The 27,067-nt window shown below is 44.5% G+C and overlaps 2 protein-coding genes across 3 annotated transcripts in view; both read left to right on the top strand.

Moving 5' to 3' along the window:
- LOC115796710 (type-2 ice-structuring protein-like) overlaps positions 1 to 27,067 on the top strand; it is a 73,688-nt gene that overhangs the window by 9,960 nt on the left and 36,661 nt on the right. The window lies entirely within an intron of this gene.
- Positions 6,291 to 8,462, top strand: LOC115796708 (ladderlectin-like). 2 transcript variants are annotated; one of them, XM_030753096.1, is made up of 7 exons: positions 6,291 to 6,355; positions 6,547 to 6,662; positions 6,733 to 6,768; positions 7,184 to 7,209; positions 7,345 to 7,479; positions 7,779 to 7,890; positions 8,133 to 8,462. In XM_030753096.1, exons 2-7 carry the CDS (start codon positions 6,602 to 6,604, stop codon positions 8,198 to 8,200), a joined length of 438 nt encoding a protein of 145 aa, XP_030608956.1. In that variant the 5' UTR covers positions 6,291 to 6,355; positions 6,547 to 6,601; the 3' UTR covers positions 8,201 to 8,462. The 2 variants fall into 2 exon arrangements, with proteins under 2 accessions (XP_030608956.1, XP_030608955.1); XM_030753095.1 differs by having other exon boundaries at positions 6,299 to 6,355; positions 7,100 to 7,209.

Here is a 27,067-nt window from a genome sequence, read left to right on the forward strand (position 1 = left end):
TTCTTATGCGAGCAGTAAGATATTATTTTACCCCTCATTACTGCTTTTCCTGCTTCCCAAAGAACACATGGTGATATTCCAGGTAGCTCATTATGTTCTAAATATATTGCCCACTCCTTTTTGAAATAATTAATGAAATCTTGTTCTTTAAATAATGATGTATTAAATCTCCAGCTCTTGATTGGTGGTGTGACTCTTTTCCATGTCAGAGTGATAGACACCGGTGCATGATCACTGATAGTGATAGGGTAAATCTGAGTGTCTGTGATGTCCATCATAATGGAGCTGCTAACTAAAAAGTAGTCTAAGTGGGAGTGAGAGTGATGTACTGGTGAGAAAAAACAAGAATCCCTCAGAGTGGGGTGATGTGAACGCCAAGCATCACAAAGACCAAAATCCTTCATGTACTGTTTAAGAATGTCTGCAGACTGCCAGTTCCTTTGATTCACTGCTGTACTGAGCCTGTCAATATCTGCATTAAGTACCAGATTGAAGTCTCCTCCTATTACCAGTGTGGTATCAGAGTGATCAGAGAGTGAAGTGAAGAAAGCATGAAAGAAGGAGGGGTCATCAACATTTGGTCCGTATATACTAGCAATGCATAAATCTATATTCTGAATTGATAAATTAAGTATTATATATCTGCCTTATGGAGCCTTCTGGAAAGAAAAACAACAAAAAATCACGGCACTATACTGATTATACTGGCATTAACAATCATCTTTAGACAGACGTGTATAGATTCAAACACGAGTAGAAAAGATGAAAGAAAAAAAAAAGAAAAGAAGAGTCAGAAAAGGCATCAGTGTGGACACAGATCACCTGTTAGATTAGTACAGTGCCTTGCGAAAGTATTCGGCCCCCTTGAACTTTTCAACCTTTTGCCACATTTCAGGCTTCAAACATAAAGATATAAAATTTAAATTTTTTGTGAAGAATCAACAACAAGTGGGACACAATTGTGAATTGGAATGAAATTTATTGGATTTGTCAAACTTTTTTAACAAATAAAAAACTGAAAAGTGGGGCGTGCAATATTATTCGGCCCCCTTGCATTAATACTTTGTAGCGCCACCTTTTGCTGGAATTACAGCTGCATGTCGCTTGGAGTATGTCTGTATCAGTTTTACACATCGAGAGACTGAAATTCTTGCCCATTCTTCCTTGCAAAAGAGCTCGAGCTCAGTGAGGTTGGATGGAGAGCGTTTGTGAACAGCAGTCTTCAGCTCTTTCCACAGATTCTCGATTGGATTCAGGTCTGGACTTTGACTTGGCCATTCCAACACCTGGATACGTTTATTTGTGAACCATTCCATTGTAGATTTGGCTTTATGTTTTGGATCATTGTCTTGTTGGAAGATAAATCTCCGTCCCAGTCTCAGGTCTCTTGCAGACTCCAACAGGTTTTCTTCCAGAATGGTCCTGTATTTGGCCCCATCCATCTTCCCATCAATTTCGACCATCTTCCCTGTCCCTGCTGACGAAAAGCAGGCCCAAACCATGATGCTGCCACCACCATGTTTGACAGTGGGGATGGTGTGTTCAGGGTGATGAGCTGTGTTGCTTTTACGCCAAACATATCGTTTTGCATTGTGGCCAAACAGTTCGATTTTGGTTTCATCTGACCAGAGCACCTTCTTCCACATGTTTGGTGTGTCTCCCACATGGCTTGTGGCAAACTTTAAACGAGACTTTTTATTGATATCTTTGAGAAATGGCTTTCTTCTTGCCACTCTTCCATAAAGGCCAGATTTGTGCAGTGTACAACTGATTGTTGTCCTATGGACAGACTCTCCCACCTCAGGTGTAGATCTCTGCAGTTCATCCAGAGTGATCATGGGCCTCTTGGCTGCATCTCTGATCAGTCTTCTCCTTGTTTGAGATGAAAGTTTAGAGGGACGGCCGGGTCTTGGTAGATTTGCAGTGGTCTGATACTCCTTCCATTTCAATATGATTGCTTGCACAGTGCTCCTTGAGATGTTTAAAGCTTGGGAAATCTTTTTGTATCCAAATCCGGCTTTGAACTTCTCCACAACAGAATCTCAAACCTGCCTGGTGTGTTCCTTGGTCTTCATGATGCTCTCTGCGCTTTGAACAGAACCCTGAGACTATCACAGAGCAGGTGCATTTATACGGAGACTTGATTACACACAAGTGGATTCTATTTATCATCATCAGTCATTTGGAACAACATTGGATCATTCAGAGATCCTCACTGAACATCTGGAGTGAGTTTGCTGCACTGAAAGTAAAGGGGCCGAATAACATTGCACTCCCCACTTTTCAGTTTTTTATTTGTTAAAAAAGTTTGAGACATCCAATAAATTTCATTCCACTTTATGATTGTGTCCCACTTGTTGATTCTTCACAAAAAATTAACATTTTATATCTTTATGTTTGAAGCCTGAAATGTGGCAAAAGGTTGAAAAGTTCAAGGGGGCCGAATACTTTCGCAAGGCACTAGAGAGCCATGGCGTGGTGTTCTGGTCGCAGTAAAGATGTCCATTAACATACAGTTTGTCTACAGCGATGACAGCGCGGGAGCCTTCTTGCATGAACTTTTTCCGTATGGGGAACAGGACCTTGCGTCGCTCCAGGATCTCTTTTGGAAACTGGTCATTTACGCTGAAGTCCGTTCCTCTCAGCTCCCGGCCGCTGCTCTTCACCAGCTCTTTTTCTTTGTAGTGTTCAAACTTGGCCACGATTGGTCTGAGTCTGCGTCCTTCGGGTCGCTTACCTCCCAGGCGGTGGACTTTATGAAAGGCGATGGTTTTCACGGTGTCCTCTGGGAGCGTCAGTCTGAAATAAAGATTTCATAGTTACTTCTGGGTCTTCATCTGCTTTTTCTGGTATACCTGAAAATATGAATGTTATCCCTCATGCTTCAGGCCTGGAGCACAATAACAGTATTTTTAATCATTTTATTTTCTTTAGTGAGCCGGTTCATTCCCTTGGTGAGAGACTTCACCGACTCCCTAAGCACAGCATTTTCAGCAGCAAGTGTCTCCACCACCAACTCAATGGCATTTGTAAAGGCAGGAGAGCAACCCGGAGATGTGCTCAAGAAGATGGCAACAGGCATCCTATCAACATCTCAGAAATGGAAGCTCTCAGTGGACCTGGAGAAACAGCTGAGATTTCCACAGCATATTGTCAGCACCACTTTGAGGCCGAATATCTTTTTGGTCTCAGAGTCTACCAAGAATATCAACATCGTGGAACTGACAGTTCTGTGGGAGGATTGCCTGGGAGAGGCGCATGAATGCAAAACGTCTAAATATAATCAATTGGTGATAAGCTGTCTTTAGCAGGGCTGGAAGGCAAGGTGTATGCCCATTGAAGTTGACTACAGAGGTTTGGTGGGGCACTCAGTGCACAGAGCACTCACTACACTGGGCATTACAGAAGGAACAGAGCCATCAAGAACATCACCAAAGCAGCTGAGAAAGCCTCGAGATGGCTCTGTATATGAAGAGATGGTCCATGGGGACAAGCGGTTACTACCTGAACACAGGCTGCAGTCTGATCAACTGTGGTCAGGTCGCCTGGGAGAGGGTGTATGATGTTGGAAGACCCGAAACACCCGATGACCCCAGGATACATCACTGATGATGTGTTCAGGTGCATCAGTAGATGTGTTTTAGAACCGACTGTAAAACAAAACCAGACTAAATAGATGTGTGGTTCTGAGCATCTACCATTCAGTTTTTGCAGTTGTACTGTGACCAGTTTTGACCTGGGAGATGAACTCTGGGTTTCAGCCATGTTTGCTGGGCACATTTAAGCTTGTAGTGCAGGGAGGAGCAGGTACATAGAGGTAAATGACTTAATACCACAGAAAGGCCACAAAGCATCCACAAACAGTAAAAACATGTTTGTCTGCTACCTAAATTTGGGTGGGCTCCAGGAAGTGGAGAGTTTCAAATTACACCACAAACACACAGAACCTTCATTTGGTGCAACAACAACAGAGTAAAAAGTCAGGGAGATTGAAATAAATAAAATATATAATTCCATCAATTATAGCGGCACAACAAAGAGTACAAAGAGTTTCTGCAGTATATAAGGGAAAATAATTATGAGACATAAAAAAACAAAAATTCAAAATCACTGTAATAAACTTTTGATACCAAAGTGTAAAAGTAATAAACAACACAACATGCAAATGCCTGAAGCATGGCATTTGTTTCTGCCACTGGGAACAAAAAAAAAAAAAAAAAACCCACCATCCATAACTTTGAGTTAAGCAATAAGTCATTTTTGTAAAAATTACTGAAAATTTCAAGTCAGCTCTGCCAATCAGGAAGCTCTGTGGACATCATCTCCTTGTTACAAGGAATCAGAAAGCGCTGACACAGGCACACTCAGAATGCTGCAGCTCACACCCCAAACGGTGTGTTTGAGTTTAACTATGAATAGAAAGACAGGAGGCTGTAATCACTCATGTAATCTGCTTCTAGCTCAGTTTCTGTGTGGCATTAATGAGAGAACAAAAACATTCAGAGCTGAATGTGGTCCCAGAGGTCTGTGCTCCTACAGTCAGGTCCTTTAAGTCCTCCCAAACAGCTTCATCATCGTTCCAGTGGATGATGTTTTCCAAGCAGATCCTCCAACAGTCGATAGCAGCCACAGCTAAAACTGGATTAAAAAAATAAACAAATATTAAAGCTGGTGCTACACAAAGAGTCCATATTTTAAAAGAAAGCTTTAAACTGGCTCTGACTGCAAGTAATCATTTGCAGCAATTCCAAAAATGACTGCAGAGAAACAGTTACAGAAAATGTTACACAAATTAGTTCAAACAAGGCTGGAAGGTTTTTCCAGTGAACACAGATCTTTATAATCACATGGAAAACACCTGAGAACTTTTTTTATAAACTGGAAAAAATTCACTGAATTTGATCTTTTGCACACTGAAATGGTTCAAACAAAATGAGTCAGTGTGAAAAAAAAATACTCACACAACTACCTCCTCATCAGCCACATTTAAATCCAAGATCCACTGCTTCACTGGATCAGAGTCCACTTTGATTCAACAGTTCATCATCATTCATTTGATCTACATATGAACTTAGTTTACTGTTTAGACTTAGTGTTCTCCTCATGCAATATTTTGTGCTCTATACATGAACTCAACTCCAGTGTTCAGGTCAGGGGGTCAAGATTCATATCCGTCACTGACTCACATCCTTCACAGTGACTGATCTCAGTGCTGCTGGACCCGAGTGTCTCCCCAGCCTGACTGAAGATCCAGGAGACTTTGACCATCACTGTATGAATACCAACGCTCCTTTGAGCAAGGCACCTAGAGTTTTTATGGTTGTCGCTGTGACTGATTGTCCTCTAGGTGCTCATGCTAAAAGAAGTTGAATGTTGAGTCAGTCTGAAGGCACAAGTAAGTATATACACTTCAGACCACAAAGACAAAACCAGGGAGCACAACACACAGCATATAGAAAGGGCTGTAAAAAAACTGAGGACTGATTGGGGATTGACTGAAAGGGAATGAGGAATTACACACAGATGAAGATCACAAACAAAGAAGTAAAACCAACGCAAGACATGAAAGAACACTAACATCCAAAGTACAACAGGAAACTTGCACTAAACATGATACCTGAGGATACAAGTACTCAGGCACAGAGGGAGATACCACTGCATCCCAGAAACCTTCAAACTCCAGATCCTCAGGACATCCTTCTGGATGTTACTTTTAGGGTTACTAACCCTAACATTTACTGATATGCAGGCGATGACCACAGAGACCCTGGACAGACCTGCTAATGTAGGGAAAAACAAAACAAACAAAAAAAAACTTATCATAAATAAACAGACACAGACCCAGGGGACCCGGGCCATCTGCAGCCCACAAGGAGCTCAGAAGGCCTATGGTCACACATCCCGATAATAACCCCACACCCATGGCCAAAGGGCAAGAGGCCCAGAAAGCCAGAGAACCCACCCACCTAGCCCACCTAGTGGTACATACCATGTAGGGGCCTGTCCTTCTATAGTGGATCCTCTTCTTTCTCGGCAGGTATGAGAAAGAAAAACTTCACAGCACTCAGTGCAGTCCTGTAAAAACTATGTACACACCATGATTCAGTAGCTTTTAATAACACCTTAACCAGCCAAAATTTTAAGAAGTCACTTTTTATTTAAGTGTATCTCTGGCGGCAAAATAATCCCAAATAATCACTCGTCCCTTGTCGAGCTCAGCAGCTGTTATAAGGAGTTATGTGACTGTGGTATTATCTTAACACACTTGAATGCTACAGACCAGCAAAGTGTCAGAAACCTCTGCTTTTTTAGCAGCAGTCACATTTTCTGATCATCAGTTAATCAAGTGCATTTGGTGAGCAGAAACTAGCTGCTTCTTATCTTCCTTATCCTTATCCATTCGTAGGTGTACAATTCTTAGTAATTTTGTTATCTGCTAATTTTTGGTTGTTCTCAGAAAGATAGCAAAAAGACGTCACAAATCAGGAGGAAGGGGCAGGCGTTCTTCATTTAATAATCAGCTGACTTCTCTTTACTGACCTGCAGTCTGTACGAGTCTCCTACAGAAGCATCACTAATTCCCATCTCATCATCTGCAACCATGAACATGCTGACTGTGTGTGCACTGGTTTGTACCATAGTGGCTCTGGCTGGATCTGCTGGTGAGTATTATGCCATCTACAGATGATATTACAGAAAATTATCAATAACATGATGTCTCTAATTTTATAGATCTCCCAGAGACAAAGGCTGAAAGCAATGAAACAGGTCAGTGGCTTTCAGATTTTCACTTTAATACTCTTCTACTGTCATCTGCAGAGATAATAGAGGAAGGTTACAACCACAGTTTGTGTTAATGTTTCATGTACTTATCACTCTTTTTATAATTATTCTAATGTGCTTTATGTTGTCCTGTTATTGTGGATTGTCATGTCAGTTTTACATTTTATTGTGTTTTGTTATACTGCATAGATATTATTTGCTATATTTCACATTATATTTTTGTTATTACATTTTTATTTTATTATATTTTAATACACACACATATATAAAAAATCAACTTACTGAATGGAAACTCCATATTATCTACCAAACATAGCAAAGACTCACCTAGTCAAGATGTCCTCCAAATGTGATGATGGTTGGACTCAGTTCAATGGACGTTGTTTCTCCTACGTTGCAGAGCCTATGACTTGGGATAAAGCTGAGGTAATCCCAGTGTATAATGATTCTCTAGTGACTCAATTTTGCTTCCATGAAAGATTTATTTAATTAGCACATAGTGTTCATATGGAATCTTCATTATGTTTTCATCCTGAAAATTTCTTTGTGTCTTCACTGTAGAAAAACTGTGTGTCCCTGGGAGGTCACCTTGCATCAGTGCACAACTTCCTGGAGTACTGCAGGCTTGAGAAGCTCATACTGATTACTACTCATGATGAAAAAGAAACCTGGATTGGTGGCACTGATGCACAGGAGGTACTTTAGTCATTGAAAACAATTAAAAATGCTATATGATGCTAAATTACTATATGCAATATGTGTAGATGCAATGAATTACATGTATTTTCTTATTGTTTTTAAGGTTATTAAAAAATTCCTACCTTCAATAATACTTTCACAATTTCAAACCAGTCAGTAACTCCACTCTACCAAAATGCCCAGTTAATGTTGAAATGGGAAATTGATGTTTTTATTGGCCATTTTAATGATGGTGTTTTTCAAGTCCTTACTAGATCCAATATTCTTCTAACTGTAATCTGCTCTCTCTCCTCCAGGAGGGCCATTGGATTTGGAGTGATGGCACCACTTTCCAATATAACAACTGGTGTCCTGGAGAGCCCAATAACGGAGGAGGTCTCCAGCACTGCTTGCAAATGAATTATTCAGGTACAAGTCCAAGTGATGCTACTCATACAAGATAAAATGAAAGACACACTCAAACTCAAAAATATTCTATAATTTAACTGAAAATAAGATACTGTGTTTTGGGGGGGTGGGGTTGGGGGGGGGTAATCTAATCAGTTGGTGGTTTTCAATATGAAAAAATGTGTTTTGTGGCACAGAAATTATAAATCTGATTATAAACTGCTCAACACATTCAGTGACTTCCTCTTTTTCTGTACTTCCAGATGGAAAGTGCTGGGATGATTTGAGTTGCTACGAAGAAAGACCTTCTGTCTGTGCCAGGAAGATGTGATGAATCCTGGACTCAGCAGTGACACAGGACGGCATGTCTTTGTGTCATCAGCATCATATATTGGCTTTAATCTCTTTTCTTCTTCATTATCATGCTATTGCTGTAATGCTACTTAAGGAAGTATGAGACAAGAATCAGAAACGGAAGGTGGCTCATGTCTTTAATTAGAAGAGCCTGAGTGTTGAATGAAAAAAATGCTTTTAGCTTTGTTTCCTGGAGAGTGAAATTGTCTTTTTGGTTTCTTTTTTGTGCAGAAATAAAAGATGAATGCATTGAAGTTGGTTGGTTTACAAATATTTTTGTAATTTTAACATAAAATATGTAGAATATACTGCACCAGAAAAAGCTTAAAATATGACACCAAATAACACTGCACACATTAGAATGTGAAGTAAATCATTTTTATCTGATGTGTGGCTTGTACCTCTCCAGCTCAAAAAAAGAGAAAAGAATAAGAAATGCCAGAAATATTTCATCATCCTATATTTACATAGAACTTCCTGTTTGTGTTTGCATCTGAGCAAACTCCTGAAGTCAAATGAGCTGTGTGACCATACATACAAATGTTAGCGTGTGTGTGTATATATATATATATATATATATAAGCCAGATTTCTGTTTAAAAAGACATGCCAATGACAGTTTTACCTTGATAAAAAAAATATATTCATATAAAAACTCACTTTGCCAAAAACTGAGTGCAGTTTCTACCTTGTGATAGAAATGCTGTTTCTCACTCAAAACGACCTGATATCATTGATGAGAGACATTTTAGACGTTTTACAGATTATAGATCAACAAGTCATTTACAGCCATTTAAATACAGGCAAATACCAAAAAATCACTTTTTGTCACAACACGGCAGCACCCCCCGCTGCCTCATAAAAATTCAGTTCAGTTCAATTAAATTAAATTAAATTTTATTTATATAGCGCCAAATCACAACAAACAGTCGCCTTAGGGCGCTTTGTATTGTGGGTAAAGACCCTACAATAATACAGAGAAAACCCAACAGTCAAAATGACCCCCTATGAGCAGCATTTGGCAACAGTGAGAAGTAAAAACTCCCTTTTAACAGGAAGAAACCTCCAGCAGAACCAGGCTCAGGGAGGGGCAGCCATCTGCTGTGACCAGTTGGGGCTGAGGGGAGAGAGACAAAACAAAAGACAGATTGATCAGATTGAAGCATCAATACCCATCATTTAATTTTTGTCCTCTGTGGGGGACATGATATTCAGCCTTATATTTTAAGAATTACATTTGCAATCTACGATAGTCCCACTGTACTGTACAGAAGACATCCTGGGCTTTCTACTGATGTCACATTTGTGGAGGTGTGGCTAACAGAGCACATCCCTTTTCAAAATGGTGGAAATCCCCGTATCCACATTTTATGGCAGCAGGAGAGATAAGTGATTGATTTTCTTTCAACAATTATTTATGTTGCTAAAAATGATATTTCCTCATCAGTATGAAAGTCTTAACCATAAGTTTATGCAATTTAAGGAATGTACAATATTGTTAACCCGGTAAAAATACAAGTTTTATCCAGTGTCACTTGTAGGGGACAGTGGGACTTGCTAATGGCTATCTTAACCACTTTTCATGCTTCAGGAAGCAGAGGGCTGAATGAGGCAGAAAAATGTGTCCAAACAGAAAAACTGCTCTATGTTGTACCACACATGAGCTGGTATTACTGCTGTGTAACATAACCAAAGACCCCAGCTCTAGGCCACTGTCAAAGATGGAGAATGCATTTTAATGATAATCTCTGAAATGAAATCAGTTTTGTTACAGTATTTTGATGTTTAGATGTGTTTCAGACATGTAATTAGTTATGTAATGCAATTTCCTTAACTTTGTTGAGTGTTTGTGAATTTAAAAAAGTATGAATCTGTTTAGAAAATTAAATATTATTAGTTTTACATGGTCACTAAATAAAGAAATTTTTTATATCAAGCAAGACCCAGTTTCCACTGTAAGAGACATTTAATAAAATTTAAATAAATAACATTTATGAAAGGAAAATTGTTGCAATATGTTTCTTTCAACTTAAATACTTAAATTATGAAAAAAAAATCTAAATACCAAAACCTTTTTTCTTCTGGGTCTCAGGAGGATAATTGGAAAGACTTCTTTGAACAGTCTAGTAGGAATGGGATCTAACAAACATGTTGCTGGTTTGGAGGAAGTAACTATTGAAGTTAACTCTGAAAGATCAACTGGAGCGAAAGAGTCTAAACAAATACCAACAGTGCTGAAAGCAGCCGAACATGAAGATAAATCTTTGAGATGGTTTTGAATACATTTTTCTCTAATGTCTAAAATTTTATTTGTAAAGAAATCCATGAAGTCACTACTAGTTAAAGTGAAAGGAATACTCGGCTCTACAGAGCTCTGACTCTTCGTCAGTCTGGCTACAGTGCTGAAAAGAAACCTGGGGTTGTTCTTATTGTCTTCAATTAATGATGAGTAGTAAGATGTCCTAGCTTTACGGAGGGCTTTTTGAGAGAAGCCAATCGAATCTAATATTAGATTAAATGCAGTGTTGAGGCTGTCATTCTCAGCATCTACATGGATTTTAAAATCACCCACTATAATTATTTTATCAGAACAGAGCACATCAGATAAAAAGTCTGAGAAATCAGACAGAAACTCTGAGTAAGGACCAGGTGGACGATAGATAATAAATAAAACAGGTTTTTGAATTTCCCAGTTAGGGTGGACAAGACTAAGAGTCAGGCCTTCAAAAGAATGAAAACTTTGTCTGGGTCTTTGATTAATTAATAAACTGGAATTGAAGATTGCTGCTACTCCTCCTCCTCGACCTGTGCTTCGAGCATTCTGACAGTTACTGTGACTCGGGGATGTTGATTCATTTAAACTAACACATTCATCCTGCTGTAACCAGGTTTCTGTAAGGATATAAATATGAATAAATCAATATAATGATCAATTATTAAATAATTTACTAACAGGGACTTGGAAGAGAGACCTAATGTTTAATAATCCACATTTAATTGTTTTATTCACATTTAATTTATTTATTGTTTTTGAATTTTTATGGTTAAATAGTTTTTTGCTGATTTTAGGTTTGTTTTTTGGTGGTCTGGGAGCAGGGACCGACTCTGTGGGGATGGGGTTTTGGGGGGATGGCAGGAAGAGAGAAGCTCCAGAGAGGCGTGTAAGACCACTGATCCATTTTGAAATGTACTGCAATCTTTTATGGTCCGTATTTTCAGTTTGAATCCCTCTAATATTTGCATTTTTTCAGATTGCTGCTGCTAGTGTTTCAGTGAAAATGATAAAAAAGAGAGGGAGAGAGTGGGCGGCCCTGCCTGGTGCCCTTCTGCAGACTGAAGCTTTGGGAAATAAGATCATTTGTTGTGACGGACGTGTGCGTAGATGGCTGGTCGACCCACCACTGGCTATGTGCTCCGGTCAGAGAACAGCTGCGACTTCAGGTGATATTGAAAGATTTATTGACAGGCAAGCATCAAAGTTGGATTCTTCATTGAACGGTTGCATACACATTCAATGTATGGTGAATAAAGATCCAAGTGTGGGTGCCAGAATACAGGTGTGTGTGTGTGTGTGTGTGTGTGTGTGTGTGTGGTCTCTGTGAAGTAAAAGTATACAGAAAGGTAATTTGAAACTATACAACCACGTTCTACATAATGCTAAATTATGCAGAATATACACATTGAGTCACATTACACGGTATACATAATAATACAGTTGCACCTTGTAACATTCATGTGACAGAGAAACTAAATTACTGCAAGTGGCAAGTAATGGCAGAACAATATAGGTGAAGACTAGGCACCCGTAGAGCAATTCAAGCACAATACACTTGGTGACCAAAAGGTGGCGGTTTGAAACTACAAATAGCAAAGCGGTGTTGCCGTTGGAAAGCTTAGAAAGACGACTGTTCCCATGGCAACGCATCGAACCGTACTTACGGCCAATACAACATTCAGAAGCTAAATTATTGCTTCAAACACATACAGAACGGTGGAAATAACACCACAGGTCAGAAATACTAGTTAGGTACTCCCAAACCCGACTATTAATGCAGCTACAACTCAAGAAATAAGCATTTAGCGAGCCATTTAAGACTTAGGCATTTCATCATTGAAGTGAACTAGAGCTCGCGGTAGACCAACGTTACACGGTTAACAGACTAAACAGCATGTAACAAACACCAGCGGATGAAATACAACATGAATACAGACAAAACCGATGCACTTACATCGTCATCGTCACGAACACACAACGATACTGCCATTATGGCGAAATGCCGGAGCGGCACGGCAAGTGTCTGCTAGCTAAGTAGCCTCACAGTCATGCGAGCACACAAGTGCGTGGGTACATCATCACTGACGTCTCTGGCGTTATGACGCTGCTCCAGCAGGGAGTTTTCCACATTTGTCCGAACCCATGCATTTGGGGAGCTGTGTAGTGTTCTGATCCAGTTTATAAAAGATGAACCAAATCCATATTTCTGTAGAAGTGCAAATAAAAATTTCCAATTTACCCGGTCAAATGCCTGTTCTGCATCTAAAGAGATAACTGTGGTCTCTAATTTGTTAATAGAACGATAATCAGTGAAGTTTGATGGTACACCTGATGTCATCAAACCCTCCAGTCAGAGTTTTTCTTGTCTACTGCAGAGCTGCTTTCCAGCTGGTTTCTGTAAGCCTGAGTTTGATCCATGTTGGTGTAAATCTGAGCAGCAGAACTGAAAGTTTATCTACTCAGGCTCAAAGAAACAAGAAGGAATGTTTCCATTTGTTCCTGTTCAGACTTCCTGTGAAGACGTCACAAAAGCAGAATCAACAAATTTCATATTAGTATATAAAACTGTGACAGTGATTTTATACTAAACACACAGTACACACAGTACAGAAATAAATACATTCAAGATTAAAACATAATTTTCTACAACACTCGAGTGAAACCGAGCGTGCATGAAAATGTTGAAGCACTTCCCTCAGATAAACACTGCAGTGTTTATGCTGCAGAAACCAGGTCACCTGTAGCTTCACCTGTGCTCTGTGCAGTCACTGAAGGTTTCAGGTAAACCAGCCTGCAGCTGCAGGTCGGCTGCAGAGTTTCTGACAAACATCAGACCTTCTTCTGATTAGGTCAGGCTGCTCTTGTCCTTCCTTCTACTCCCACATTTATACTGTGACCCAGCTCTGACTCACAACATGGTGTCACACTGAACACTGAAAAATCTGCTTCATCCTCCTGAAGAACATGTCTTTACAATCTGATCTGCATCTTCAAGGATCTCAAGGATCTGAATTTTCTCTAATTTTCTGAGATACTGAATTTGGGGTTTTTATTAGCTGTCAGTTATAATCATCAAAATTAAAAGAAATAAACATTTGAAATATATCAGTCTATGTGTAATGAATGACCATAATATATAAGTATCACTTTGTGAATGGAATTACTGAAATAAATCAACTTTTTCATGATATTCTAATTTTATGACCAGCACCTGTATAGGCCATACAAAAATTGTGGCTTATATATGCATATACAAGCATATACAAAGTGCATAAAAGCATAGAATAAAGCACTGCATAAATGTGTGTGTGCGTGAGAGAAAGAGAGAGACTTGTTGAATGAGACTTGTAGGAAAAGCACTTTGAGTGCTCAGTTACAGTGTGCCATGTAGGAGTACCAGCCACTCTAAAAAAAAGCAGATTTGAGACCAGTGGATTTAAAACCATTGGTCTAAGATCAGAGAATGGAATATGAGCCAATATACATGGAGACATATACAATGTATCCATGAGGGGATTGAAGGGTTATTATGAATCAGCTTGAGATCAGAGAACAGATGTGCACGCTGCTGCTTGTTTCAGTTGCTGGTGGATCTCCTGCTCAGCTTTCAGGTTATTGTCAGGATGGACCTGTGCAGCAAATAGTGGCTCTGCTTGGTGATGATGCTGTTTTACCCTGTTTCCTTAAAACTCCTTTGGACACTTCAGACATGCAGCTGAAGTGGGCGAGAACTGAGCTGGCACCAGGATCTATCTACATGTGGGAAAAAATTAAGAAAACGTTGAGCTCAAACAGGCGTCGTACATGGGAAGAACTTCACTGTCCTCTGACAGAGTGAAGCATGGAGACGTCTCACTGACTCTCTCCAAAGTACAGCTGTCTGATGAGGGACCGTACAGATGTTTCATTCCACAGCTGGGTCAGAGGTCACATGTTGACCTTGTGCTCTCCAAACCATGCCGAACTCCAGTTTTTTCTCCACTTTTTGTCTACAGCTTCCAGCCAGGTTCATGCAATACATGTTTTTTTTTACCACTAGAGGGTGCCACAAATCAACCTGTTGCTATCATAGTAGGATCTGCATGAAAAAGACAAACTGAGTGTTCAGTACACAACAAAGAGCCTGAGGAAATGAAGGAGTCTGAATGACAGCAGAGTGTAGGTCAGCCTGTGGAGCACTTGAAGATGGCCCACAGCCAGAAATGTAACATATTGAGCTTTTTGGTGATGCTCGGTTTTCTGGGTTTCTGCTGGTTGTTAATTATTTGTGTTTTTGTAAATAAATACATTTTTTCTAATTTGCTACCTCGTTGTGTGTAGAGTCATATGAAACAGAAAGTACATGCTCTTTACATTATGAGGTTTTATATATCAGGACATGATGAAAAATCATTTGTTCCTCATCAGATCTGAAAATTATTTCGATACAACCTCAGATTAACAACAAAACATATTGCATTGTGTTATTTGTTTAATCAAAGAGGCCCTGAAACCGCACATGTTCAAAGGCTAATGTACATCATGGAGCCCTGCTCTAAAAAAAACAGCTGAAACCCAAATGTCAGCGAAGGAGATCACAGAGGTGGGTTGTTTTTTCCCCTTGTGGACATGCTGATGGTTGTTAGGATTTCTGATCGTGCTTTTTGCTGTTCAACCATCTTCGGTGTTATGGACCGCCTCGGGGGTCCAGGCCTGCCCAATAATATCACAGTGTCATGGCTCTGGGCTGTCTGCCCAGCGTTTTTTGTTTAGTTTTATTTTCCCTGAGTTTTACTTCCCAGTTTGTTTTGAGGTTCTTGTTCCCTTTGTCCCTGTCTCCCCTGCATCTGTGGTCTTGTGTTTGTTTCCGCATATTTAGTTTTGGCACCTGTCCACCCCAGTGTAGCTCCCTTATTTTTGTCACTATTCAATAAACAGCCTTTCAGTTTGGTTTTGCTCGTGAGTCCTGCATTTTTGGGGTCTACCCGCTCCAGCCACACAGCATCATGACAGCGAGACTTTGAAACATTAAACTCATTAAACACTGAAGTATGCTTGTTTCCTATCCATACATGGTAACCTAAATTTTGATTGGATGTTTATCATCAATATAGCTGTAGCTTGCGAAAGGCTTTGGGCTGCCTTTGTGACGAGGGTAACGCCTTCCAATCATTTTTCAGAGTGGGGCTTCTTCGTACATATGTTCCACGCCCCTTGTCCAATGTCGGGTGTCTGCTGTCCTGGCTCTTTCCTCCCTGGGCGAACCGCTATCCAGCTCCTTCCGAACTGGTTGAGGAAACAGATGTCCATACAGCACGAACCAGACGATCAGGGGTAGATTGACTTCTAGAATACTCATGACACTCAGAATTCCCCAGCTGAATCCCCACAGGCACAGTCGAAGTAACTTGAGTGCCCACCTGGAAGCATGGCTACCTTTCAACTTGCTGACTTGCGAGTACATGTAGCTTAGTAGTCCCACAACTACCAGTCCCTCTAGTACCAGCCTGGCCCAATATGCTACTGGGTACCACATTGAGGCCAAGTCCAGCACCAGCCAGATGACTAGAATGATCATTCTCATAATCCCTCTTTTGGTTGTATCGATCTTGAGTCTTCCAAGAAGGAAGGCAATGAACCAGGACGTGGTATATGCAGGCTCACCTCTCCACACATTTACTATCAGTACTCGCACAATTCCTTCAACTAGGCAAAGGACCCTGAACGCTTGACTTCCAGCCCAGAGCCCTGTACAGCAGAAGACAAACCATATTACTTCCAAGGTGATAAACTCCGTGACCTCTCCCTTGAACTCCTTAATCTGCCAGGGAGGTGCTGTGGTTGATCCAGTCCAATTTCCTGTCTCTGTGGGCATGTTGAAGGCTTCGATACTAATCTTGGTCTCCCTTGTCACGCAGGCAGGTCCCATTATGGGTTCAGGTTGGCAATTAGAACCCTTTACTCGCGAGGTGGTCTTTCCTCGCGTAGGAGGAGCTCCAACTCCTCCCGGTCTCTGGGCGTAGCTCCTTTCCTCCGCCCCCTTCTGCAGAGTCCCTTGACTCCAGACTTGATCAGACCTCCTAGGAGCGGCACCAACATTCCAACTCCTATTCCAATCAAGGCATAGGGCAGAAGTGATCTTAAAATCGCCCAAAGCTCTGATCCCAGAGCTTTTGCTCCATCTTCAATCTTTTCTATTTTTTCCTTGGGTACTTCCTCAATACCCTCGAGCACGGTTCTTCCGTACAGCTTTGCTACTGTACAGTCGCGCCCATTAAACTGCAACCAATGTTCCTGTGGCATTTCACAAGTTCCATTGTTGTACATTTTGTTAGGCCCGATCCATTCGAACCCCTCCACTTCCTTTCCATCACACAGGTTTTTACGGAATGCATATTTTTCCAGCCTCGTGAGTTCTGCCTTGTTCACTGCAGGCACTATTTTCCCAGTAAGTTGTTGTTGATTCATCATAGGACCCAGTAGAGCTTTCACACAGGTGTACCGTCCTGGTCCTGGTGTCCGCTGCCACCCTGGGTATTTCTGTCTTCTTCTGGTCAGATTTCTAAGCAAATGAGCATCATTTCTTACCCAGGTGGCGCCCTGCTGATAGGCCTTGTAAGCTCCGCCATACCACTCAGTACAGTTGTTACTCCAGCCATCCAACTCACTGCAGGGTCTCCGCGCCAGCTCTATGGTGCAGTTGTCGTTGGCCTGGTTACATCTCATTTTCCACGGTCTCGGGGTTAAGGTCACACTTGGTCTGATGCCAGTCCATCTATACCATTCATAGAGTCCTTCCCCAGTGGAATAGACGGTAGCCACGTATTGATACTTAATCCAATAATTCTTTGTTTGTGAAAGACACGGCAAAACCCAGGCTTCGGTTTCTTCTCTCTGCAGACCCCACCATGTTCGAGTCTTATCAGGGGCATCCCAAAACAGCTGCCACTGCTCCAGTACTCCCTTCATGGTGTTATGGCTTTTCATTCGGGAACAGTTGTATTTCCAAAATCCCTCGCTCCAAGCTCCTACTTGGGTAATGTCACACGTCGGCGAAGCCCAATACTGTGACACTGTTCCTTCGCCTTTCGAGTAGTCCTTCCCATCAAGATCCACCGCCATTCTCTGGAGAACACATCGGTCAATCTTCTCGAAGTCTCCTGATGGTGCGGATCACAACTCATCAGGTGTTGGGATTTTCTGGACATACACTTCCGTCCCTTCTGGGCCCCCCAGTTGATTGGGCTGCTTCACAGTGTCAGTAGTTGCCCTCAAATGGGTTACTCCCTTCTTCCATACCCACGGTAGACTCTGATTCAGCCAGTCGTCAATCCAGATCCCCCCAGAATCGGGTGGATCTCCCTTCCTGCTTGTCCCTCTCCCGAACCAGTCATTGCCCCAGACTCTCCACATTCTTTCCTCAGTCTGGCTTAAAACCAGATAGTGCTGTTTTTTACACACCATAGGCCCCATATTCCAGTAACAAGGATCAAGTCTAAAAACTTTTTCCTCCATACATTTCTTCATTCTCTCGGGGTAAGACCCTGGGATCTGGGGAGGTTCTCTCTTAGCCGGTTGCCCTTCAGGCATCGGGGTTGGGTTGCCGGCTGTTGCGGAGTCATGTCCGCGAGCTGTGGGGAACTCCCCGGTGCCATTATCCTTATGCTCTTCAAGTTGGGTCTGCATATCACATGTCAGGTTCAGATTTCCCCAAAACCCCTCTGGCTTCAGGATCGTTGCATGACATTGTTGCAGAAGTTCACGAGCTGGCAGAGTTACCTCTTCAGCCCAGTAGGTTATCTTCCTTCCTTTGACGCATGCCTGCATGTAGTACCAATACGGGCTTTGTCCGTCCGCTTGAATCCAATTAGCTTGCACCACTCGTGTCTTTTTTTGTTGGGGGATAATGCCGTGCAAAAGCAATGTCTCACCTTGAAAATCAATTACCTCGATTATTCCCCTCCTTCGCTTCTATAGGAGTCAAAGAATTGCAGTAACACTGAAACATTAAGAGCAGACACTGCCTCCGTGCAGTTGTCTCCTTCATCTTTATCCCAAAACAGGGAAAAATTCCTTATTGTGATTATCTCCTTTTTGACACTCCAACAAGTTTGGTTATACCTCCTTGTGGAAGTGTAGCTGATACTTACATGATCACTCTCCCAGAGTCCATTCCCATGAAAATACAAAAATATCAAAATAGCAGAAAGTCCCAGAAAGCCGACAATAGTCCATCCATCCATCCATTTTCTTCCGCTTATCCGGGGCCGGGTCGCGGGGGCAGAAGCCTAAGCAGAGAAGCCCAAGCTTCCCTCTCCCCAGCCACCTCCTCCAGCTCATCCGGAGGGACCCCAAGGCGTTCCCAGGCCAGCCGAGATACATAATCTCTCCAGCGTGTCCTGGGTCTACCACGGGGCCTCTTCCCGGTGGGACATGCCCGGAACACCTCACCCAGGAGGCGGCCAGGAGGCATCCTAATCAGATGCCCGAGCCACCTCAACTGGCTCCTTTCGATGTGGAGGAGCAGCGGCTCTACTCTGAGCCCCTCCCGGATGGCCGCACTCCTTACCTTATCTCTAAGGGAGAGGCCAGCCACCCTTCGAAGGAAACTCATTTCTGCCGCTTGTATTCGCGATCTTATTCTTTCGGTCACTACCCAAAGCTCGTGACCATAGGTGAGGGTAGGAACGTAGATCGACCGGTAAATCGAGAGCTTCGCTTTTACGCTAAGCTCCCTCTTCACCACGACGGACCGGTGCAGCGTCCGCATCACTGCAGAAGCAGCCCCAATCCGCCTGTCGATCTCCCGTTCCCTTCGCCCATCACTCGTGAACAAGACCCCGAGATACTTAAACTCCTCCACTTGAGGCAAGAACTCGTTCCTGAGCCGGAGATGGCACTCCACCCTTTTCCGGCTGAGGACCATGGCCTCAGACTTAGAGGTGCTGATTCTCATGCCAGCCGCTTCACACTCGGCTGCGAACCGTTCCACTGCGAGCTGGAGGCCCCCCCCTGATGAAGCCAACAGAACCGCATCATCTGCAAAAAGCAGAGATGAGACTCTGAGGCCAGCAAGGAAGAAGCCTTCCGCCACCTGGCTACGCCTAGAAATTCTGTCCATAAAAATTATGAACAGAATCGGTGACAAAGGGCAGCCCTGACGGAGTCCAACACCCACAGGAAACAAATCCGACTTATTACCGGCTATACGGACCAAGCTCTCACTGTGGTTGTACAAGGACTGAATGGCCCGCAACAATGGGCCAGACACCCCATACTCCCGCAGAACCTCCCAAAGAACACCCCGAGGAACACGGTCGAATGCCTTCTCCAAGTCCACAAAGCACATGTAGACTGGTTGGGCAAACTCCCACGCACACTCGAATATCCTTGAGAGGATAAAGAGCTGGTCCAGCGTTCCACGACCAGGACGAAAACCGCATTGTAGCCGACAATAGTTTTCAAAATAATCCATCTTGTAGGGCAGAGAAGAGTTTTTCCAGCCATGCTGCTCACTTCTCTAGGCCTCAGGTGGTGAATGGATATAGGCCTTACAGGGCTCAGTGTAAATCACAGCCAGTAGCTCCTCCCCCTGTCTCCAGGTGACAGAGGAACCACTGTTACCCTAGGTCGTGGTGAGTGCAGATGTCCTGATGGGTCTTGCCACAGCCGTGCTATCATGAGTGGTCTCATCAACGGATAAGGGTGCTCCTCTTTGTCACCGTTATGAATCTTGTAACGGTCCCTAATACGTTACAAGCCCTTCCACATCCAAGTGTAGCGGGTAATGATTTCTCATCCCGTCGGCCGACGAGGTTCCTCAGCCCGTACCATTGCCAGCTCAGCAACTAAGGGCTCACCTTGGCGGTCCAGCAATTCCACCAATTTGCCCCATCTGTCAGGGCTTGGCAGAAGAGGGTGAGACTCATCCCTCCATGTCTTGGGTAGACTCATCATAGACTGGCGAGAATTGGGAAAGTTTTTCTCCTGCACTTTCAAAGGCAGGTGTTGATTCTCCATCACAACTTGCTCTGGATCTTTAATCCTCTGCTGCAACTTCTGGTGAGTGTAGAGGCTGTTAGTCCATATAAGCAGGCTTCCAAGCCATATTTCCACATACGTCCCTAACCATGGTTGGCAGTGATTAACCCCCAACGGAGTTTGAACAGCTCATGGTTGACTTGAAGGTACACTGTATTAAGGACCCAGGGCATCGACTCGGGGCACCTCACCACGGGCTGGTTCTTCCACCGGCCCTTGGAAAGTTCGAAGTTCAACGAGAAGAACTGCAGCTCGTGTCCACGAAACACTTTTCCTCCGGTTTGCCCTTTTTCAGGCTTAGATAAGTCGGCTGATCTGGTTACTTCTTCGGTACTACAGCAATACGCTGCAGATCCACAATACATCAAATTATATGAACAGTCTCTCTTCGGGTATTTTAACCATACCTTCTGATTTGGCAGCCTTATATAGGGTATACGGGCCAGCTTCCTCTGCCACCTATTCTTCCGCCTTCGTGCCCGTCCCTGTGTCCCAGTATCGACTACTGCTGGGACTTACGGCTCCATTTCTTCAACTTGAATTGTTGGAAAGGGTTCCACTTTCCTTTCCCCTCTTTTTCTGCCTCTTCAGGCTTTGGGGGCTCTCCCAGGCACGTTACTGTGGCTCCGACCGAGTAGACTCCTCGAAAGGGAATGATCACGGTCTGAACCGCCAACAGGGTTGGTGGGCGTGGCCGCACGCCCTGCCCACGTCCCAGGCAGTTGGATCACCCCTTCTCTTCGCCATGCCTCTGGCGTCACAACATACTCCTTACTCTTCTCCTTGGCTCGCGCCGCCTGGTGGCCCCAAGCATCTAGGCTTGTGGTACTGTAAAACAGGTTAGTGCTTCTCGCTCCGGCCTCTCTTGGGACTGCTTCCAAGTCCTGGACTGGTAGGGAGGGATCAGACTAAACCTCCTCTATGAGACGACCCCAAGTGGTCAGTTCCCATGGTCCCATCCAGCCCTGGCTCTCCGCCATCTCCCGTTGATCCTCTCTCAGGTCCCTTGAGATAGGGGAGTATCCTGGGTCATTGGGGTCCCTTTGCACTCGAACCACCATATTTAACTGCTCCATTGATGTCGGCGGCTCGTGGATCTCCGTCCGGGCTGGACTGTAAGGCCATCCTCTCCTAATCGTCTCCTTCCACAGCTGCTCCTGCTCAGGATGTCTCGCTGCTCCTTTCCCTCGCCCTGTCACTGACGAGGGTTCTGGTGGCAGGGGTGGTGCAGAAGGGCCCTCGGTTTCTGGTGAGCCGGGATCAGGGGAACTGAGTGGGTCACTCCCGCTCTCTCCTCGTTCTCCTCCTTCCACCACCACTGTTGTGAAGCGCTGCAGAGGGTCCAGGAATTTCCTCGCCTGCCATCCCTCTGCGGTGGCGACCTGCAGCAGACGTCCACTCTCTTGCTGCAGCTTGCAGTTGCCACATGGGTGGAGCCGTTCACCATCCCACTGGCAAATACACTCTCTGCAATTCACTTTTCCTCCTCTTAAATCCCACAACCATTCAGCCGGCATAGTCCACACACATGACCATCCAGCACTTTTACTGGTTTGGGGTGCATCCCCCTGAATTCCCTCCGATTTGCTTCGGCCCGGAGGGGCTTATTCCTTCCCACTGGACACCCAGGGTGGTGGGTTTCCAACACACCACACAGTTATTTCTAATTTCTTTCCACTGCAGGAACTCTTTGTCTCTTAAAAGAATTCCTTCCTTGGCAAACTCCAACATCTCAAGGGCTCTGCCTGCCCAGAGCCCATCGGTACTGCGTCTCATGCAGTGGTCAGTGGCCAGTCTGACATAGGGTGGTAGGCAAGGTGTGCTACTGGCCATGGTTTTGGTTCCTAGGTCACCTAATCAGGAACTGGTTTCAGCTGCTCTACTCCTTGGATTCCTGACTTCTTCAACCGAACCGTGTTTCGGTCTAAGATCTCAGTCACTATGTCAGTCTTGTCGTGCTTTGCTTTCACAGCTGCTCCAGCTGGGTGAGCCTGTGCTTTAATCCATACTCGCTGTCCAACCTGCAGTGACATTTTATCATTGGGGGACGGCCTCTTGTCATCTGAGCTTCTGTCCGCCTCTTTTGACATGAAGGGGCGTTGATTCAATTCCTCTGCTGGTGAGGGCCTTCCTTGTCGATGCCTGTCATTTAGGGTCTTGACTAGCTCTAGGACTTTTGTACTCCATTCTTTACCATTAGCATTTTTACCAATCCAGCTCTTTACCAGTCCAATGGTTCGCTCGACCACTCCATTGGCCTGTGGTGTATAGGGTGGTGAATACACTCTCATCACCCCATTGTCCTGACACCACTGGTTCACTTTAGCATTCTGAAAGTGCGTTCCATTGTCCGTTCTTAGCTCCTTGGATATTCCCACATAGCAGCATGCCCGATCCAGCATGCTGACTACACTGGAACTGTTTGCTTGGCGCACAGGTTTCACAGCAACATACCCTGACATAGAGTCCACCAACACTAACAGATATTTTTCTCCTTTCACACCTGTTATCCCTAAGGGTCCTGCTACATCCATACAAATCGACCCCCAGGGAATGGTGCTCTTGATGGTGAGTCCTCCCATGCACTGCCCCTGCCGACCTGCGTTGTACCGACCACACTCAACACAGTCTTTGAGAACACGCCGGATTTCTCGTACTGGAATCCACAGCTGCTGTTTCTTCAGCTCACTGCGCGTCGGGTCAGCTCCGGCATGGCCTAGTGCCTCATGCACTGCTTCCGTTACCCCTTCACACAGTCTTTCGGGACAAGCTTGCCCTGAGGCATGTTGTCCCATTTCTCGATCCCGACAAAGACAATTTTTCTCATCTGGACGAAACGATCCACTTCTTCGTTTCCTCGCCAGTGAGCTCCTTCTTTAACATGGGCCTTCTGATGTACAACCTCCAAATCCAGGTTCATTCGTAGCTCGGCAATTTTTTTCCACAAATCTTCATGGGCTACTTTCTTTCCTTTCGCTGTTTCATATCCATTTTCTTCCCAAATGGTTAGATCTTCTTTTAAAGCTTGAGCGCAATAATAACTGTCTGTTATTAATTTTGCTCTTTTAATCTTCCTCTTTTCCAGCTCTAACAGGCCCTCCAACACTGCTGTCACTTCCCGAGCCTGCGCGCTGCCGGGTGCTTTTCCTCGCTGGCGGGGTCTGTTCCTCACCTTTTAGCTTGAGAATAAATCCCCAGTATGCGGTGTCGTCCGGTCCTTTTCTCGAGCCGTCTGTGAAAAGAGTCCAATCGCACTCCTCCTGCGTCGTTTTCTCAGCTGTTGCAGCCTTTGAAACTCCCGGTTGTAATGGTCCAATGTCAAGATCTGGATCCAGTAGGATATCTTCCCACCGGCCCCATCTGGCGTTAGTTGCTTTAGTGCTTTCGATAGTGGCTTTTCTGAGGAAACGGTGTACTTGGCTTTCGGTGATGACTCGGATTCCCTGGCCTTGTGCCAAATCCTTCAAGGAGCCCCAGTACCGTGCAAGCACCGCAAGCTCCTTCTCTTCAGGGGGAAACTTCACTTCTACCGAAGTTAGAGCATAACTCCATAAGGTGACTAGTCCACCGCCCTCATTGCTCACCTTCACTGTAGCACTATCGTCATCACAGCTTATTTCTGAAACCAAATTCGCTGTTGGACTTCGAGGTTCAAGCCTCAGAGCCCCTTGGATCGCTTGTCTCAGCTCTTCCAAGTTGCTTTGGTCAGCCGCTGTCCAATTCCATGCTGCAGTCTCATCCGGTTTCTTTAGTTTGGCATACAGGGGCTTAGCATACCTCTGATATCCTGGAACATAGTCTCTCACATAGTTGCATAGTCCTAATAGTTTTTGCCGTTCATCCAGTGACAACGGAGGTTCTATCTGCTCGATCTTTTTCCTGTACACCTCAGATAGTCCCAAATCGTCAGACACCTGGAATCCTAGATAGTCCACTCACTTCTGCCCAAACTGACACTTCTTCAAGTTCAGCTTGAGTCCTGCGGCGGTTAGTCATTCCACGATCTTTTGCAATCTATCCAAGTGCTGCTCCTCCGTGTCATCTGCAATGAACACATCATCTATGTAAATAGTGGCACCTAATCCGTCAAGTACATCCATAACTGCTGCCTGGAAAACATTGGGAGAATTTTTATAGCCTTGTGGAAGCCTCTCCCAAACGCAGGATCTTCTCTTGTGGGTGAAGGCCGTCTTCCCCTGGGATCCTTGTGTCAGTCGTAGGGAGAAAAATCCATTTGCTAAATCTATACAGGATTTAAAGGGTTTTAGCTTTAATGTCTTTAGAGTCCATTGCGGGTTGATAAGGCTAGCTCTGTTAGCTACTGTTCTTCTATTCAGAGCTTTGAAATTAATCACAGGTCGCCAGCCTCCTCCTGAAGATTCTGTTTTTTTCACTGCTTGTATCGGGCTGTTAGTGATTGGATTCAATTCTTGACGAATTACCCCCAGAGTCAGTAGTTCTCTGACTATGAGGTCCATTTCTTTCACTGCTCCCGGATTTAAGGGGTACTGTCGAACTGGTGGATGTAGTCCCCCCTCTAATGTATGGATGTATTTGGCTCCCAGATCGCCACAGTCATTTTTAAATCTCGTTACCTTTGCTTTGGAGATGATCTCCCTCAACCACTGTTTTCCTTCTGGAGAGAGATCACTCTCCTGTAATTTTTGCTCTGTCACCTCTGGAACATTCACTGGCTTGTACCAAGTCCCTCCGGCCTGGTCCTCAACCACAGGTAACTTGACTAGGCGCGCCTGCAAAATCCTAAGGCGTTCCTGCACCTTCCTGTGGTTAATTGGCTTCTGATGTAAGCCTTCTAAATCCATGATGGTTACCAAGTCAAAAGTCCCCAGGATCCATATAATCCCCCTCCAGATGCCATAGGGGACTTCAGCGATGGAGGCATCCGCCAATTGCACCGTCAACTTTCCTTTTGGACTCAGAGCCCTTCGTGTCATCGACACCTCAGCCCCTGAGTCCACCAAATACGGAGCTCCATCGACCTCGGTGTAGATCTTATCCTTGACCCGGTAAGCATGCTCCAGGGTTACTTGAGCGGTCGTGTCCATTACTCCTTCTTCCCTCCCACAGCCCTCTGCTGGTGGGCGAGTCGGAGGGCGTCCTTCTGTTCTGCCGTTAACTTCTTAAACTCCTCAAATGGCAGATATCCTGACCTCTTATTTGTAGAATCTCCCCTTGGTGGTCTCTGGTCTTGGGGTCGGTTGCCTGTGGTGTTCTTGGGAGGACCTGGGAAGTTAGGTCACTGATCTGTCTTCCTTTGCTGACCCTATGGGTTTGGTGGGGGTTTCAGGGTGGCAGCCTTCTGTTGAGTACGTTGACCCTCTTCGGCCCGCCTCTGTTCCTCGAACTTCCTCTTGAGGTCCCACTTTTTTACCACCTCCCTTATCTGTTCCTGTGTGCTGTTTGCAGGATGCAGGGTGACAAAATCCATCTCACCTTTACGGCCCTTCATCAGCCTCCTGAGTGCCTGCACATTCCGACCTACAGGGATTTCATTACTCAAAACATGCCACACTTGTGACAGGGTTTGTCCATGATCTACTTGTCCTCGTGCCTTTTCTATCTTGGTGTCTTCATCGTCGAAGTCTTCCAAGACCAGTCTTTTGTAATGTTCTTCAGCTGATTCTTCTGGGCCTAAAGCTTGCCCAGTGGCACGAGCTAGCCACATTAGTCGTGCTGGGTTGTCTCGGGTGCAGGTCATCACCATCTGCCAGTGCTGCTTCAGGTACTCTTGTAGACTCTGCGTCGGAGCTCTTTCCGGCACCAGCACCTTGATCTTTTTAAAATCCTCAAAGCTCGAACCTCCTCCCGTTGCTGCTCGCGCGCCAATTCCGTTAGCATCCACCGCTACATCTCTTGTAAACCGGCGCGCCTGCAGCTCAGCTCTTACCTGGGAGGGAATCCTTGGCTCTTCCTCATCACTAGAGGATAATTCCCGCTGGCATTGAATTTCTGTCTCTTTTGCATATTTAAGGGCATATTTCTTCAGGCGACGGAGCATGACATCGTGTGTGATTGCCAGAAAGGCATTCTTGAAATTTGTTGTTAGTGGCTCATGGCTTCTCAGTGTGGGGTAGGTGGGGGCCATTAGGAAGTTAGCCCATTCCCTTACCTGTGCTTTCACTGGCAGGACAACCTCTTCTTCGAGTCGTTCTGCCCACTCCATCGGTATTCCATAATTCTGTTGGCCGGCTTCGGGCATATAAGCCTTCCGCCCATCTCTAGTCTGAACATACCCAAAGGAAAGATCACGGGCCATTTTCTCTGAGGTGTAATAGACCGAGTATACTGGGGTTTTCTTCTTTGTCCCTTTCCTCTGTCCTACCCTCAGCTCAATAGCCCCGGTGATATCCTCCTGTCGTGCCAAAGTCATGGCATCCACCTCTTCCTCACTTTCTTTCTCTCCTTCACCATCACTGCCGCTGTCTTCACTGATGTCGCTGAATTCCGGCTGTCGTCCTGCGTGGCCAGACGAGATCATCGGCTCTCTCCGTGCCTCCCACCGTGTTGTCGATGAGTTGACCACCTCCAG

The sequence above is a fragment of the Archocentrus centrarchus genome, chromosome 18, assembly GCF_007364275.1.
Source record: "Archocentrus centrarchus isolate MPI-CPG fArcCen1 chromosome 18, fArcCen1, whole genome shotgun sequence".
NCBI classification, from domain to species: Eukaryota; Metazoa; Chordata; class Actinopteri; order Cichliformes; family Cichlidae; genus Archocentrus; species Archocentrus centrarchus.